We start from the raw sequence: 17,851 nt of genomic DNA on the forward strand, positions 1-17,851 counted from the left end.
GGCCTCCAGGTGGGCAGAGAGGCCCCGCCCCACCGTCCCTGCTGCCCCCACATTTCTTCACCCCCCACCCCAGACTTCCTTCTAGCCAGGCTCAAAGCTGCCCTCTACAACCGCTGTGCTGCCTGCCTCTCCCGTGAGACCTGCGGGCGGGCTTGCGTTGAGCCCCGCGTCCCTGTCCTAGCGTGCGGCACGGCGCTGGTCACCAGCTGCCCCTAGGAGGCTGCCACGCCGGAACTGAGAGGTGTCGAGGGCAAACGCCCCTGAGCAGCTCAGCCCGCCTCACCTTTGGCCTCACAGTCTTGGAAGGAGGCTGTGCCCTCGTGCTTGGTGAGCAGCCCTCCTCCGCAGGGGAAGCAGCCCGTGCGCCCGGGCTCTGGCTGGTACGTGCCCAGGGGGCAGGCCTGGCAGGGCCTGAAGCCGTCCGGGGAGAAGGAGCCTGGGGAGCACTGACCTGGAAGTCAGAGGTCACGGCTCAGGCCGGCCAGCGGGGGCGCCTCACTCCAGACCCTGCTCCCAGCCCTCACCTGCCCTGGGGAAGGGCACTAAGGGGTGGCGGGAGGGCCCCGGCTCCAGGCTGGACGTTGCCAGTGACTCGGGTGCCATGGGACCTCGGCCGGGCCTGGCCTGACCTCTCCCAGTGGTGAGAAGGGCGCGGGTTGCAGAGCGAGTGGCCTTGCCGCTGAGCTGGGATGTGCACGGTTGGAGGAGGCCCTTACATCAGAGGGGCTTCTCCTGGGGAAGGGCCACACTGCGCCCTAACGTGAGGAGTGGGGGCAGCGAGCTCCAGGCTGGCCTGCCCTGTCTGTCCGCAGGGCGGGGCCGAGCAGAGGGAGGGGTCTGTGAGGGCACCGGGCAGACAATGGGAGGGGTCGGCACATCCAGCAGGAAGTTGAGATGTAAGAGGGTACAGTGAGTGAGGGGTGGGCGGGGGGCCCCCTCAGCCTCTTGGCCCAGATCCTGAATGCTCTGTTCCTGCCCTTGGCTACTCTCTGCTCTCAGTCACCTTCCCACTAAAAGCAGACGCCACACTCCTAGAGGGCACAGGCAGCCAGCCTGCAGAGGCTCAGGGCCGGGCTCTGAGCTCTCCCGTACCCCAGAGAAGGCCGGCTGCGGTCTCCCCACGTCCTAAGGAGCCCACTCACCCACCCTCGCGGGCACACCTTTCCCCACCCGTTCTCTTGGGTGGTCCCCATGATGGCCTGGGAAGGGAGGCTGACGGGTGGGGGTATGAACCCATTTCACAGATGTGGTTACGTAATGCGTAAATGGAAAAGCCCCTTGCAAACGAAACCATGCTTGGTAAATTAAAAAGAGGCTTTCCGAGCCATCTACAGGGCAAACTGTAAAGCTCTTTACGTAGACTACAGTTCTTGCCGAGTATATGGGACCACCCCCCCCAAAGCCCTTCGACAATGAGGCGGTACTCCTCACAGCGTAACGAGTTTGGTCAGCCAAAAAGCACCGTGTGCCCCCGTTACAGACAGTGAGGTGACCTGTAAGTGACCAAGTGTCTGCAAACTGTAAAGCCCTTTTCGAACTACACGCTGCAATTTTCAAGCGTGCTAGGTTTGGCCCGGTGCTGGTGGGCACACGGACGCCGCGGGTCTGCGGCGCCCTCTGTGAGTGCGGCGACGTGGAAGCCATAGCGGGCCCTGCGGACGGCGAAGAGCTTTACAGACTGGCACCAGGTACCAGGCCTTTGCTTTGGGGACTTCAGGAGAGAGAGGGGAGGTAACCCCAGCGCCGCTACCCCCATCCCAACCCCTCCCTCCAGGGGGGGCCCGCACTCGCCTCCACATTCAGACACGTTGCGGGCCCCGGCTAGGCCGAGCCCGTCGCTGCTGGGGCATGGCGTGCAGCTGAGTTGACCGTCCCTGTCCTGGTAGGTCCCCGGCGCGCATGGCACACACTGGCCCGGCTCTCCGCTGAAGTGGGTGCCGGGCCCGCAGGCCACTGCAAAGGCAAAGTGGAGGGATCACTGGTGGCGGAGGTGGGAATGGTGGCCGGGCGGTCTGTCTCCCGGGCTCCGTCCCACCCGATAGGGAACATCCCTCGTCGCTGCGGCTCAAGGCGCCCAGACCCATCGCAGGAGGGGAGGAGCAAGGCAGCAGCCACCTGTGGAGGCCTGACCCTGCTGTCGTGCCCCGTCCCGGCTGCACCTGCTCAGCGTCCTGGGCAGACGCTTCCTCCTCAGCCCTCATCCTGCCCTTCAGCCCTGACTCCTCAGCCTGCGTACCGACTGCTTCCTGGACCTCCTTTGACCAAACCGAGCTCTCCCCGCTCCCCTTTCCTTCCTCATGAGGTGGAGTTGCCCTCTGAGGAGCTGCAGGGTGGTGCGGGGGGCGTGGGGGTGGTGGTGACAGGGGCAGGAAGGGCGGGTGGCTGAGGGCCGTCCAGGGACGGGGGGCTGAAGGGAGGGCTGGTTGGCTGCATCGAGCAAATAAGCAAACTGAGGAGTAAGGAAACTGCCTGAGCAAATAAGGAGAAAGGGAGCCGAATGCTCCTCTGGAGAAGATATTTAGAAAGAGAGAAGGTTAGAGAGAACCCTGCGATACTGAACTGGAGGTTCAGCTGAACTGGTGTGAACTCTTGGTTTTATAAAACACGCACACACGCACGCGTGCACTCTGAGGTACACATCTACACCTACATACACTTACGTATGTGCACGAATGCATATACATATAAACCTGGGCTTTCTAGTTCCGTCCGATGAGAGTGCCTGGATGCTCCAGTAGGAATGAGCACCCCACCTCTGGCTTCTCCATATCTTCTTCCTCCTCTCGGGGTCCAGGGCCCTGGCTGATTCCAAAGGTTGGGGCAGGGAAAGTCCAAGTTTGGTGCCCGAGAATCCTCAGTGAGTGACAGGGGCATGGGGCGTGTCAAAAAGGACGTGGGGGCCAGTCTGATGGGGCACCTACTGGCTTCAATGGGGGTGATCTGAGCACGGACCTAAATCACGTTGGGAATGGATTACAACCCGTGAGTAAAAGCGGAATCTCTGAGTCCGCGTTGACATGAACACACAGACATGTGGATACGCAGGCAGATTTAGCAATGAGGGGGCGCGCAGGGCTCTTTCTTACAGGGGAACGCTAAGTGGTGCGCAGACAAGAGCTGGCGGGATAGGAGAACACGGCTGGTAGCCGCGGTAGAGGTGCTGATCTGGCAGGAGCCGCCACTGGGGGAGACGGGCGGCTGGGCAGGGGCGTGGCTGATGGGGAGCCGGATGGGGGTGCAAACTCAGAATACATCCCGGGAAAGTCCTCACCAGTTACAGAAGGAAAAGGGTAAAAATTAAGGTGAAGGCACCAGCGGTGGGCTGGGTCAGTATCCTGTGCCTCCGGATGGGGGCGCTGCAGAGCAGGCGTCGGTGGGGTTTTCCTGCCGAGAATGGGGGCTGGAGGGGGAGGCTGCTGAGGGTCCTCCTACAGCACTTGGGGACCGCAGGGTCAGGAGGGGCAGGGGAGGAGCAAGGGACTGGCCCAGGATGAAGGGGTCCGGGGAGACAGGACACTAAATGTGGAGGACGGGGGTGTTGTGGGAGGAGCGGGTGAAATGTAGTGGGGGTGGTGCCTGGACGGTGCTGTGAGGGCCACACACGTGCACACACACCCCCCAGAGGGCGCGAGACACACACGGGGTATCGGGATGAAGAGAACGTGGAAGTTCCTTGTGCTGCCTGGCGATATTTCTGAACGTTTGAAAGGACTTCAAAATAAGCTGTTAGAGGTAACAGAACGCCGTCGCGAAGGCCGAGGTCCGTGCGTCCTGTCCGCTCCACTACCCAGCAGTCCTTCCTTCCCCACCAGGCTCCTGAGCCCCGCCTTTTCTCCACTGGCTCCTCAGTTCACATCTGTGGCCCAGCCTATGCTTTGCGCTCCAGAATCTTGGCTCCCACCACCCATTTGAGGTCTTCACACGGACGCCTCAGGTGCATCTGAGCAAACCGGGACAGACAGAACCCCGCCTCTCTGCCAGCCCCGCCGCCCCAAGTTCCCCATGCTGCCCTCGAAGCCTCTCCCCTTTGCCCCCTGCACAGTCACCCCTGCAGAGTGCACTTGCAGCGTGCCTCATCCCTTCTTGGCCCACTGCCAGCTCACAGCCCCCAGCCCCCGGTCAAGGCTTTACCATCTCCCGCCCGGCCTCCCCACTGGTCCTCACTCCACGAAGCCTTCCCCTGATGAGATGGGGGTAAGGCTGCTCCCGTTTGATCGGGTCACCTGCTGCCTCGGCCTGGGTCCCCGCTGGCTGCCCTGGCTGAGCTCCTGCTGGGGGCCTGGCCTGGCCTGCTCCCTGAGGCTGGTGCTGCAGCCCCGGGCCGGGGGGGAGGGGGCTCGCCTCTGCTGCATCTTTGCTCTGCTCCTCCTTTGCCTTCAGCTCCTATGCTGCCTCTGCTGGGAAGCCTCTGGCCACACAGACTAGGCCCTGTGCACCCCCCTCCGCCGCCCCTTCACTGTGGCCGTGCCCGCCTGTGCTCTCCCTGTCCCGCCCGTCCTCAGCACCCTGGCGGGGGTCAGATGTGCAAACGTCTGCCTGGCAAGAGCCTTGCCCAGGGCCCGGCACCCCGGGAGTGCTCTTCAAACGACGGCCATGGTGATGCGCACCACGGGGCTCTGTGGCAGGCCTCTGTGTCTCCCTGTCCCCTCCCGAGGTGTCTGTTTACCCAGGCCACCCGTGGAAGGAAGGGCAGAGGGAGTTTGGCCGGTGGGCATCCCAGTGGCCACGGGCAGGGACGCACCGCATTTCCCGTCCTGCAACACCTGGCCCGTGCTGCACGCCCCCTGGCCCTCCAGGGCCTTGGCCGGCCACTGGGCCATCGCGTACTCTGTGCCTGCGACCTGGATGGAGAACTGCTGTCGGCCGATGGATTTCCGCAGGGTCTTGATGGCGGCCTGTAAGCTCTGCTCCGCGCGCTTCCGCATGCAGTCGGCCTCACAGGTTTCTGCGGGGGCGAGAGGGACGGTCACTCGCAGCCCCCCGGAGCTGCCTCTTCCCGGCTGCCCCTCTGCCAGGCCTCTGCCGAGAGCATGTTCTCGCAGCGGCCACAGGCCCCGCGGCTGCGTCCACCTGACGGACGAGGACACGGAGCATCCGACAGGTGTGACCCACCCAAGGCCGCCCAGCGGGCCTCCGCCACTGCGACGCGTCACCTCCCCAGGGCACAGCGCACAGACGGGCGCCCCTCCCTGCCGCTCGCATAGCCTTGAGGCTGCCGGTGTTCCCAGGATGACGCCCAGCTCTCTGGCCTTGAACCCAAGGCCCCTTGTGGCGGGGGGCCCGCCTGCCGCNCCTCCGACACCCACTGGAACTCCGCTTTCTGGCCGCCCCGCCCTGCTCGCTGCTTCCTGAACAGGCTCCATTCCCTCTGGCCACTGGGCCTCTGCCAGTTCCATTCCCTCTGCCTGAATGCTATTCCCTGCCACCTCTTCTGCTTGATTTTTGATTTTAGGTCTTGATTCACGTGGTGCCTCTTCTGGGAAGACTCCCTGGGCTCCTGTCTTGGGGAGACACCTCAGCTCTGTGCCCTGTTTGTTCTCAGGCCCCCACCACCCGGGGTCTCCCTTGGCACCGGCTAGTTTGTGTGCCTGTCGCCGGGGGTGCTGCCAGCGTGAGGACCTCGGTCTGGTCCCCTTTTCCCACAGTGCCCAGGGCCTGGGCACCCACAGCTCACATCTGTTGACGGATCTCAGAAAGCACTGACAAGAAACAGAAGCCAGCACTGTCAGCCCCCTTCCGGAACCTGGGAAAGACAGGCCCATGGCTCAGTGGTTCTCGAAAGGCTATGGGCATTAGCCCTTCCAGGCCCCAGTTAGCGCACAGGGGGCGGTGGGGAGAGGCCATGTGGCCATCGCTGAGGGCCCCTGAGCCCCGTGCCTCCTCTTCCGTCCTGGGCTACAGGCACTGACCCGCACCAGTTCCCCCAGCTGTCTGGCTGGCCTCTGCGTCCGGTGGCTGGGGCTGGGGGTGGGGGGGCCCAGCCTCCTGTCCTCAGGCCGCTGCCAGCCTCTCCCTGCCCAGTCCTCCCCCCAAGGCCCTCAGCAGCCCCGCCCACCTCCTGAGGCCTCTTCCACCTTTGCCTCCACCTCGAACTCCGCCGTGATGTGCGTCACCTCCTTGGATGGGGACTTCCGGCCACGGCGCCTCTTCTTGGAGGAGTCACACTTGAAGTTCACAAAGGTCACGTGGCAGTTTTCTGGACAAAGACAGGACTGCTGTGGTAATGGTGGCACGGGGCGGGAAGCAGGGTCCCGCTTCGCCCGACGGTCCGTGGTGCAGGTGGGGAAACTGAGGCCGCAGAAGGCCAGGCTGGCTTGAGGTCTCTCGGCGGGCTGGCGGCTGAGCCAGGCCCCGCGCCAGCCCTCCTCAGCCCGTCAAGCCGCCGCGGACGGAGGCGCCTACGTGGCTCAGCTCCGTGGGCCGGGGCCAGGCCAGGTCTGCCTCAGTGCTGTGCCCTGTTTGGTCCGGGGAGGAGTCCTAAGGAGCTTAGGAGATCTTTGTGGAAACAGCTGGGATGCTTTTCTTCTGGGCCCTTCTCATTGGGCTTTCCCTACGCTAACCCCTGACTCCCAGCCTGGAACGTCCTTCTTGGCCTCCCTCATTCAAGGACGAGCCCCTGTGTGAACCCTGTGAGGCCTCCTGGACACAATGAGGGTGCCCTTGCCCCGGGGGAGCTCCTCTAGCCCACCCTGGCGGAGGCAGGGGCGACAGGCCCCAGGGATTCTGGGGGACCTGAATTTTCCACCCAAATGCTGGCCTTCTTCCCAAGGGACACCACCACTGGCTATGGTGCTCCAGGCATGGCTCCTGGGGCTCAGGGACTGTGATGATGAAGACAAGGAGGGGTCCCCAGCCTTGGAAACTCAGGCCCTGGCCCCTTGGCTCCCAGCTCCCAGGCACGGGGACCCCCGCCGCCCCCCATGAGGGTTGGCGCCATGGCAGCCCACTCACCCAGCAGCGGCTGCCTCGGGGATTCCTTTGGTGGCTCCCGGTTGTGGGCCCAGAGGTGGCACTTGGCATCTCGGATCTTGAAGCGGGCCTTCTGCCTGATGGAGGCGGGGGCACCTGGGGAAAGCCCAGACCCCCCCAGTGGCGGTCTCTCCTGTGGGCAGGCAGGCGGGGGGGGGCCACAGAGGGGACCATGAGAGGGACAGATCCTGGGGGGTGGGGCTGGGGAGCCTCCACTGCCTCATTTCTCTCCCCAAAAGGCCCGAAGAAGGTGGGAGCATGGGCGGTGCGGTCAAGCTCAAGCCAGGGGCCACCCAGCCAGGGATCTCCTGTGGAGGAGAGAGGGCGGCCTCCCACCTCCTCCCCCAGCACCCAGGGCACGTGGCTCATGCTGTTGGGAGAAGGGGGTTAGAACAGGAGAGGGGAACAAGGAAGGGAAGAGGGTTTGCAATAACACAGATGCCCCCAAACTGCTGATTCCCTAAGCAAACTCCAGCGGCTAGTACTGAAGAAGTGTCACAGATACTTGGAATCACACCTGTGTGCGTCCAATGCACACAGACGCCCTGTATCACTGGATTCAACATCCCGAATGGGAAAAGCTGCAGAGACACAGCCTCCTGCCTCCGCCGGGCTGACCGGGACCTGGCTGGTGGGTCCCAAGGGGCGCAGGGGTGGCCTGTGCCTCCAGTACTTCCAGGACCGTGTGCTTGCAGCACATGCGGGTCACTTCACTGAACTGGAGTCTGAGACCCATAGGCCCCTAGCACCTCAGGGTCACTGAGGCCGCGGCCCAGAGCCTCCGAGCCAGAGGGACCCTTCCGTGGTTTGCTGCCCCTGGGCTGGGACTCAGCCCGCAGCCCCGTGGCTCGGAGGTCCCAGCCCTGCTCTGAGCTCCCCAGTGCCCTGGAGCACCAGCGTCCCTCCCTCTTGCCCTAGTATGGTGCTGGTCCCCAGGGGTCACCGGGGCCACGCAGCACGGGCAGGCGGGTACCTGAGCAGCTGGGCCCGGCGCTGGAGCCGGTGCTATTGTGCTTCTGCTGCGTCTTGCCCTGGAGGCCCGGGACCCCGCAGCTCAGGCTGTAGCTGTTTTCCGAGTCTGCAGAGAGGCCAGTGGGGAGATGGACGTGGCTGCCCCCACCTCCCCGCCAGTGCGCCCCGATCCTAGAGGCCTCAGAGAGATGGCTCTGGGTAAGTGGCTGGGGAGGGAGGGAGTCCGCTGCACTTGGTGAGAGGGAGGCCGTGGGCCACGGAGAACCAGACAGCGGGCCGGGATCACTCAGTGATCAAGGGAGGCAGGAGGGGGGAGGGAGCTCATTCCTAGGGTGGGTTCTTTCCTGGAGAACAGAAGGGAGCAGGGGCTGGACCTGAGGGAAGGAAGCCCCCCATTCCCTCATCCCTTCCTGGGGATGGCTTCCGGTTACCTGGTACGAAGAGTGAGTGGGCCGGGCAGAACAGGGAGCACCTCTCCACGCCGCCCACCTTGCTGCAGGACAGCTGGGCCCAGGGTGAGGCCTTGGCGCGGGAAAGGCACCTGCCCGTCTCTGAGGAGAGGGAAGACATAGAGCAGGTTGGGGGGTCTGGGAGAGGAGGCTTTCTGGAGGCCCTGCCCCTGAACATGGCCCATCAGGGACTCCCACCACACCCCTGTCCCGTGGCCAGACCTTGGCGAGAAGGGGCTGGGGGATGGCAGGGTCCGGCCAGTCTAGGACAAAGTTCACGCCACTGGCCCAGACTGGAGGGTGGGGCTGGGTTCTCCAGGCAACTGTCCGTGCCCCTCTGGGTAAGGGAGCAGCTGGGAATGGACACAGGCTTCTTGGCAGTGACTGACCTCGAAGCATGTGAGCTCGTGGTCACTGGGAGCCCCTCTCCGGGGCAGCCGCGGGACACCGCCATTAGGTGTCTCAAGATGTCCCGACCTAAGCTCCCCAGAGTTTCTCATGTGATTTTTAATCTTTTGAGGACGACAAAGTTCCCCTGTCTCCCCGGAGGAGACTGGCAGATCTGCAGCTGTGGTAAAATTGGAACAGATTTTGTAGACCACTAGCTGGTCAGTGACACCTGGCTGAGATGAACACACCTCTGGAAGCGTCACACCCAGCGTCTGTCGCCGATGGTCGAGCTGCTCCAGTGGACAGGCCGACATAGGGGACTTAGTTGGAAAAACAAACTGAGGTGGGAAATTGCCAATCTGGAGGATCTTTGACATGTGGCTGAACGTTTTCAAGGAGTCTTAGAAAAAGGAAATAATCTAGAAATGAAAACAAACTCCTGGCCCTCCAGATAAAACATTTGGCCCCTAATAAGTACAAGACCCAAGAATCAAGAATCTTGAAATAAAACCCCCTGCAGAGAGCGCAAGTCAGAAGGAGCGGTGCTCATGCTGGTCAAGACGCAGCAGGACAACCAGCGGCAAACTTCCAGGGGGACGGCACCCCGCCCCCCGCAGTTCCCCAGACGGTCTCTGAATTCCTAAAGGGGACCGTCGGTGCCTACTGGTGGACAGCAACACTGCTTTTCTGGCGACGGGGGGCGCGCGCTGGGAGACAAGCCACCCCATCCCAGAGCGTCCTGTGTGCTCTTGCTGGGACACTGAGGGTGCCAGGTGCTGCCAGTCCCTTCCCCGGACAATTTCTCAGGGTCGCACTTGCCTCGAGCAGCCTCTGTTCCCCGTGAACGTGGTGAGCTTCCCAGGCTGGCTGTCCCTCAGCTATGATGCGAGTTCTCTACCAGCACGGCAGCAAGGGGGCGGATGGGATGTGGGGGTGGGCAAAGGGGCACCCACACAAATGGGCTCTTGGCGCTGGTCGCTGTGCTGCGTCCGGAAGTCCTTCGTGTCTGGCCCAAGGGCTCCAGGACTTCTAGGGCTCCCCTGGCGCCCGAGAAGCAGCAGCAGCCTCGCCTACTAGCCGTACGTGGGCAAAATCTCTGACCCCACTACGTGCACCATCAATTCCACCATCACGGAGCACCAAAGCCCAGAGGAAGTCACCATCTAACAAGCAAGAGGGAGGGCACATGGACTGGTGGTAAGTGTAAAAAAAAAAAAATAGGTAAGAATGTCTGGTTGTGGGAGAACATGGAAGAAGATAGTAAGAGGCAGCTTTGGAAGTGGATGAGAAGTTGCAGAAGGCGTGGGGGCCATGACCTTGATCTGCTCTGGTTTACTAAATCAACCACTCAAGTAGTGGGACTTTAACAAGCCTCGGTTCTTCCCCAACTTCACACCTGCAGTGGTTCCTCGGGGGCCATTATCAGAAGACACCCCTCCCTCTGGTGGGTCAAAGCTCCTCCCCACGTAGCGTGGCAGGATCTCCTCTGCAAATGGAACCGCCAGGTACAATATGCCTATGCATTATACACCTGAACCACACCTGTGAGGTTAGTTTTAGAAGTTCCAGAAAACCCTCCTACATAATTCAAATTACAGCTGATAGGAGCCTTCTTATACCCACGTTATATAGGATTCAAAAGCAGGATCCCGGGGCATCTGGGTGGCTCAGTTGGTTAAGTCTCTGGCTTCAGCTCAGGTCATGATCTCATGGTACATGAGTTTGAGTCCCACCTTGGGCTCTCTGCTGTCAGCACAGAGACTGCTCCAGATCCTCTGCCCCTCTCTCTCTATCCTTCCCCTGCTCTCTCTCTCTCTCAAAAATTAATAAACATTCAAAAAAATTAAAAACCCCAGGATCCCTGGGGCAAAGCTTTCACAACATCAGCAGAACAAATGGAACACAGTCCAGGAAGAGTCCAGACTGAGGGTTCCCAGGCTGCTGTACATACATATTTTTTTTGGTACGAACATGCAAAAGTTGGGCCATGCTCTCAGGATGCAAGGTCAACCACACGGCAAGCATTGTGACCAAGGCGTGTCCTCCCTGTCTCAGGTGAACACCTTGGCTAAAGCAGGTGGAGCATCTTCAAGTCTTGTCCCAGAAAGAATCACCTTTAATCCGAGGACATCACATGCAGTACGATCGCCACTGTGAACTGAAAGCACTCAGTATTTTTTCTGCTTGTCATTGAAGTAATTATGGTGCCTGGTTCCTGGTTCCTTCTCATGTTACCACTGAAAGACTCCTACCCCTTCCTGAGGGGTCTGTACTTTGGAAGGTGTTCATATCCTGAACAGATCTTTTGGACATTCCAAGCCAAATCCCAGCTTAAAATTGTTTGTTTGTTGAAGGCACCTGTCTTAAAAATGAAGAGATTTAAAAATTCACATGGAAACTCAAGGGAAGTTCAAGAACAGCCAGATCAATCTTGAACACAACAAAACTAAGTTGCAAGACTCTCACTTTGTGATTTAAAAACTTACTATAAAGCTTCATTAACCAAGGCAGTGGAATACAGACATAAGACAAATAGATCAGTGGAAAAGAGAGCCCAGAAACAGACCCACACATTTACGGCCAATTGATTTCTGGAGGATGGCAAGGTCATTCAATGGGGAAAAAGAATGGTCTTCTCAACAAATTGCACTGTGACGTCTGGATAATCACACACAAAAGAATGAAGTTGGATCCCTATCTTACACCATATAAAAATTAATTCACCATGGATCAAAGACCGAAGAGCTAAAACTCTAAAGCTCTTAGAAGAAAACAGGTGTAACTCTTTGTGATTTATGGATTACACAAGCAGTTTCTTAAAAATGACATCCACACCACAAGCAACAAAAAATAAGTAAATTGGACTTTATGAAAAGTACAAACCTTTGTGCTTCAAAAGACACCACCAATAAAATGAGAAGACAACTCTCCGAGTGGGGAAAATTCCTTGCTAATCCTACATCTGGTGAGAAACTCCTATCAGACTGTATTCAGACCTCTTACAACTGAACAATAAAGACAAATAACACAATTACAAAATGGGCAAAGGACCTGAATAGACATTTCTTGAAAGAAGATCTACAAGTAGCCAATAAGCACATGAAAATGTGTGCAGCGCCGTTCGCCATCAGCGAAATCCGCACCACAATGAGAAAGCATTTCGCCCCCATGGGGATGGCAGGAATCACAAAGTCAGAAAATAACGAGTGTGGGTGAGGACGTGGAGAAATTGGAACCTTACCCACTGCTGGTGGGTGTCAAATGGTGCAGCCTCTTTGGAAATCAGGCTGGCGGCCCCTCAAAAGTTAAGCCTAGAGTGAACCGCACGACCCAGCAATTCCACCCCTAGGCATCTACCCAAGGAAATTGAAAACATATGGTCACACAGACATGTGCACATGACTCTTACAGCAGTATTCTTCCCAACAGCTCCAAACCCCAAATGCCCATCAGCGGATGAACGGATAAACAAAATGGGGTATAACCATGCAATGGAATATAACTGGATGGCTAAAAGGAATAAGGCAGTGCTACAGGCTACGACTCGGGCGAGCCTTGAAAACATTAGGCTAAATGAAATAACAAGCCAGTCACAAAAGGCCACATGTTGCATGATTCCACCTAACATCAAGTGTCCAGAATTGGTGGATCCACAGAGACAGAAGTAGATGATGTTCGCCTACGGCTGGGGCGTTGACTGTTACCGGCACAGGGTTTCCTTTGGGGACAATGATGCTCTAAAGTGGCCCGTGACCGCACAGTTCTGTCCTGAGCTGGTCACCAAACAGGGCCACTGTATGGCCTGTGAATCATATCTCAATAAAGCTGTTGATAAAAACAAAACAAAACAAAACAAAACAAAACAAAACAAAAGGAAGAGAGACAATACTAGGCTGGATGCACAAGAACTGTCCAGGCTGGAATCAAGCCCTATGGGACGTGCGGTGGCTCTGGTGGCCAAGCCCGTGGCCTTCTCTAGGGCCCGCAGAATTGTGGAAGATAAAGGGTGGATATGTATACTGATAGCTGTGGCGTTCAACCCAGCAGTGCTTTGGAAACAGAGAGGTTTTCTGCCCGTAACCGAAACAAGGAGGCGCACAGGATGAGGGATGGGAGTCAAAGGAAACGCTCCCTGGATCACCACGCTAAACGGGCTGCTCTGACCGTGATCCCTGGGCGAGGACTTTCCACTGCGCCGAGAGGCGGATCCGCAGAGAGGTGCCCGGATTCACACGTTTGCCTTCCTGCTCTGAAAGGGGCCCCAGGGGAACAATCGCGTGGCAAGCTCCCTGAGGGTGGTACCTGGCAGAGCTGACACTTTCTGTAAGACAGTTCGTCCCAGAAGGGACACACCGACCACGGTGGCAGACGACGCGGTGAGAAACTCTCCCAGGACAGCGCAGGACCCTCAGGGACCCCTCGGGCATCTCCAAATGGGTCTCACGGGTTATGCGTGTGCACTCATAATAACCACGTTTCCTTTCTGAACGATTCAAAGCGGTTGCTTGTTGGAAAAAAGCCCTGCACTCGTAGGAACGAAAACATACTAGACCTCGTGTTCCTTATTTGGGATATTCCAATTCCTTTATTTAGAAATACGCAGACACCTTTTACTGGGACGATTATTCGTGAATCCCTCAAAGGGTTCACTGTCTTTCTACCCCATATCTTTGGGGAAAGCAGAGGTGGATTTTTGTGAAGTTGCAATTTACAGGTCTTAAACCTGGGCTCTTGAGGGAAGTTCCAGAAGCCGACTGCACACAAACCACCAGTGTCCTGAGTCTCAGGACACATAGGAGGGCTTGCAAAACTCTCACCTAAGGCCACTGGAATTAATTCTTCCTGATGTTTGCGACATCCACACGCTACACCGCATAACTTTGTTCTCCGTTCTTTGGGTCCTGCTCTCCCACTTTACGCATTTAAGGTTCGACACGTGTGATTTACCCTATCACGCTTCCTTTGCCAATGATAATGGGCCTGGCTCCTGGCCTTGCTAGTGACAGCAACCAGCCTAATTCTTCACATCAGATCTCCCAAACTCTTGCTGGGGGAATGGATGCCGAAAAACAGGATATAGTGTGTTACACACGCCTTACTAATTATGACCCTCTTCATAGACCATACGGAGGAGAAGGAAAATGCCCTTGCGCCCGGAGAGGTGGATTCTCCTCTCTCGCAGCGTATCCGACTGGTTACCACGACCCAGCACCCACAGACAATATCCCTACAGCCACACGGAGGTGGGTGCCATCGCTTGGATGGGATCTGGCTCGTCAGGACCCCCAGGACCACAGCCGCCTGTCCCGTGGGGCTCTCAGACTGTCCCAAGTGGGTGGCTCTCCCAATCCATTGCTGCCTTCTTGCAAACCATCTCACGCTAGAGCACGCTTCCGAGGGACACACACAGCACCTGGTGGAGCAGAGCGTGGAGGCCACCGGTCCCACCCACAGGAATCGGACAGCTCCAAGTGGTCATCAAAAATGTGCCCCTCACGTTGGGCGGTATAGTAAATAATACAGCCCGTGGCCTGGTGTGGGGGGCATGACAAACCAGTCTGTCTTCCTAGTGCAAGCAGTCATGGCTAACAGGAAGACCTTGGATTCTCTTTGGGCCGACTTGGGGTGTGTCACTGCCAGCCCTTCACCCCGAACCTGGACTCACAGCAGAGGTGAGGTGGGACACCCCACACGGAGGTAGTAATGGAAAGCAACACTGAACCCTGAGTGTGGACTGAGGGAGTTGGAACCAGTTTTCTTGGTCAGCCCTGGGAACTCTTAGATCGCGGGTCTGGGGGACCTTCCAGCACCTTCTAGTTTTCTTGGTCAGCCCTGGGAACTCTTAGATCGCGGGTCTGGGGGACCTTCCAGCACCTTCTAATAAGGTTATACTTGTTTATGTCAGTCACCCCACACCCAGTGTCCAGAATGCTAACTGCTTCTACGTCATCACCACGGCGCTAGCAGATGACTTAGGTACAGAATGGGGTAAGATCACACGGACTGACAGTGACAGTCAGAGCCCCAACGGCTCTTTGTGGAGGTCGGCGGCAGTGCCAAGACCTAGACAAGCCCCAGGGGGCTCCCCTGCAGCGCTGACGGAGGGCGGGGCGGCCGAAGGGGTGCTGAGGATAAATGCACCCCTTCCCCCACCCCCAGAGAAGGGCTCCGGCCCGCACTTTGGTAACAAGTACATACCAGACCCAGCAGGACCCTCCTCAGCCCGGGGACACGTCTCTGAAAGCCGGTCCATCCGTGACAGCCCCAGGCTGGGACAGTCAGCCACCCGGGCAGTCACGTCAATCGTGGGGAGCACGGGCACAGTCACGTCAGTCGGGGGGGAGCACGGAGGCAGTCATGTCAGTCGGGGAGAGGACGGGCAGAGTCACGTCAGTCGGGGGGAGCAGGCGCACAGTCACGTCAGTCGGGGGGAGCACGGGCACAGTCACGTCAGTCGGGGGGAGCACGGGCGCAGTCATGTCAGTCGTGGGGAGCACGGAGGCAGTCATGTCAGTCGGGGGGAGCACGGGCACAGTCACGTCAGTCGGGGGGAGCACGGGCGCAGTCATGTCAGTCGTGGGGAGCACGGAGGCAGTCATGTCAGTCGGGGGGAGCACGGGCACAGTCACGTCAGTCGGGGGGAGCACGGGCGCAGTCATGTCAGTCGTGGGGAGCACGGAGGCAGTCATGTCAGTCGGGGGGAGCACGGGCACAGTCACGTCAGTCGGGGGGAGCACGGGCGCAGTCATGTCAGTCGTGGGGAGCACGGAGGCAGTCATGTCAGTCGGGGGGAGCACGGGCACAGTCACGTCAGTCGGGGGGAGCACGGGCGCAGTCATGTCAGTCGTGGGGAGCACGGAGGCAGTCATGTCAGTCGGGGGGAGCACGGGCACAGTCACGTCAGTCGGGGGGAGCACGGGCGCAGTCATGTCAGTCGTGGGGAGCACGGAGGCAGTCATGTCAGTCGGGGGGAGCACGGGCACAGTCACGTCAGTCGGGGGGAGCACGGGCGCAGTCATGTCAGTCGTGGGGAGCACGGAGGCAGTCATGTCAGTCGGGGGGAGCACGGGCACAGTCACGTCAGTCGGGGGGAGCACGGGCGCAGTCATGTCAGTCGTGGGGAGCACGGAGGCAGTCATGTCAGTCGGGGGGAGCACGGGCACAGTCACGTCAGTCGGGGGGAGCACGGGCGCAGTCATGTCAGTCGTGGGGAGCACGGAGGCAGTCATGTCAGTCGGGGGGAGCACGGGCACAGTCACGTCAGTCGGGGGGAGCACGGGCGCAGTCATGTCAGTCGTGGGGAGCACGGAGGCAGTCATGTCAGTCGGGGGGAGCACGGGCACAGTCACGTCAGTCGGGGGGAGCACGGGCGCAGTCATGTCAGTCGTGGGGAGCACGGAGGCAGTCATGTCAGTCGGGGGGAGCACGGGCACAGTCACGTCAGTCGGGGGGAGCACGGGCGCAGTCATGTCAGTCGTGGGGAGCACGGAGGCAGTCATGTCAGTCGGGGGGAGCACGGGCACAGTCACGTCAGTCGGGGGGAGCACGGGCGCAGTCATGTCAGTCGTGGGGAGCACGGAGGCAGTCATGTCAGTCGGGGGGAGCACGGGCACAGTCACGTCAGTCGGGGGGAGCACGGGCGCAGTCATGTCAGTCGTGGGGAGCACGGAGGCAGTCATGTCAGTCGGGGGGAGCACGGGCACAGTCACGTCAGTCGGGGGGAGCACGGGCGCAGTCATGTCAGTCGTGGGGAGCACGGAGGCAGTCATGTCAGTCGGGGGGAGCACGGGCACAGTCACGTCAGTCGGGGGGAGCACGGGCGCAGTCATGTCAGTCGTGGGGAGCACGGAGGCAGTCATGTCAGTCGGGGGGAGCACGGGCACAGTCACGTCAGTCGGGGGGAGCACGGGCGCAGTCATGTCAGTCGTGGGGAGCACGGAGGCAGTCACGTCAGTCGGGGGGAGCACGGAGGCAGTCATGTCAGTCGGGGAGAGGACGGGCAGAGTCACGTCAGTCGGGGGGAGCAGGCGCACAGTCACGTCAGTCGGGGGGAGCACGCACAGTCACGTCAGTCGGGAGGGAGCACGGGCACAGCCACGTCAGTGGGGGGGGGGAGCACACGCACAGCCCCTCCTGAGCCCACAGCTCTGGCTGCACGCCCTGACCGCCAGATCTTCACCTCCGTGACCCTTCCCCCCCAGGTCCGTTTCTGTGCCTTTGATGGACAGCAAGTGTGCTCCATCTGTGTCCCCTCTTCTGCAAGCCCTGCTTCCCGTTAGCCGCACCCCCGGCGAGGTCGCCCCATGCCGCTCTCCCTACCCTGAAAGGCCACTGCCCTCCCACCCAGCACCAGGCGGAAGGGGGGAAGCCAGCGCCCAGGCCCTCCTCGGGGGTCCCCGAGCCGGCCCGCCCCAGGGCACTCACCCACACAGTCCTTCCGGTTCCAGTGCAGCCGCCTTCCCGGGGGACAGACACACTCGTAGCTGCCCTTGGTGTTGACACAGCCCTGGTCGCAGCTCCCGTTGTTCATGCTGCACTCGTCCACGTCTGGAAGCGCAGGAGGGGGTGAGGGCGGGGCCACCCGGGACAGGACGGCCCAGGTCCCGACCCCGATGGCAGCCCCACACCCTCCTCGGACCCAGACGTGCGGCCACGCGTCACACACAGGAGTGCACACACACGCAGACACCGGCCTGCATCCCGCCCTCCAGGAACCAAGCGGTCTGCTGAACTTGAGCAGCTGGGCCCAGACTGGGGGCAGGGCAGAGGCGGCACAAAATTAAAGTGCCAAGCAGGTCTCATGGGGCCGGATCGCGAGGCTTCTCTCACCACGGCTGTTCCCTCCTGTGCCCCCGGCCCCAGCGGGAGAGAGGCCGCCTGTGGGCCTGAGGCCCCCGCTGGAAATGGGGACGGGCTGGGCCACACTCATGCTGGGGTGCCTGGCTCTGAGCATCTGGGTGGCCTGGATTTGGGGGGCGGCAGGCCCAGGAGAGTCGGCGCCCCCTGGAGCCAACCCCTGCCCCGCAACAGCTGTGCCCAATCCTGTGACTGCCTGCCCCCCCCCCCCCCCC

General features: G+C 60.1%; 1 protein-coding gene across 1 annotated transcript in view; it reads right to left on the reverse strand.

Moving 5' to 3' along the window:
• Positions 1–17,851, reverse strand: part of SCUBE1 (signal peptide, CUB domain and EGF like domain containing 1) — a 140,939-nt gene that overhangs the window by 7,806 nt on the left and 115,282 nt on the right. Inside the window, exons 11-18 of the mRNA XM_077757892.1 lie at positions 17,205–17,327; positions 8,373–8,492; positions 7,943–8,047; positions 6,952–7,065; positions 6,056–6,196; positions 4,742–4,945; positions 1,792–1,953; positions 284–451 (exon numbers count right to left, since the gene is read on the reverse strand). Coding sequence (XP_077614018.1) covers positions 284–451; positions 1,792–1,953; positions 4,742–4,945; positions 6,056–6,196; positions 6,952–7,065; positions 7,943–8,047; positions 8,373–8,492; positions 17,205–17,327 — 1,137 coding nt within the window. The remainder of the gene's footprint in view (positions 1–283; positions 452–1,791; positions 1,954–4,741; positions 4,946–6,055; positions 6,197–6,951; positions 7,066–7,942; positions 8,048–8,372; positions 8,493–17,204; positions 17,328–17,851) is intronic.

Source organism: Crocuta crocuta, unplaced genomic scaffold (genome assembly GCF_008692635.1).
Source record: "Crocuta crocuta isolate KB4526 unplaced genomic scaffold, BGI_CrCroc_1.0 scaffold143, whole genome shotgun sequence".
In the NCBI taxonomy this organism is placed as follows: Eukaryota; Metazoa; Chordata; class Mammalia; order Carnivora; family Hyaenidae; genus Crocuta; species Crocuta crocuta.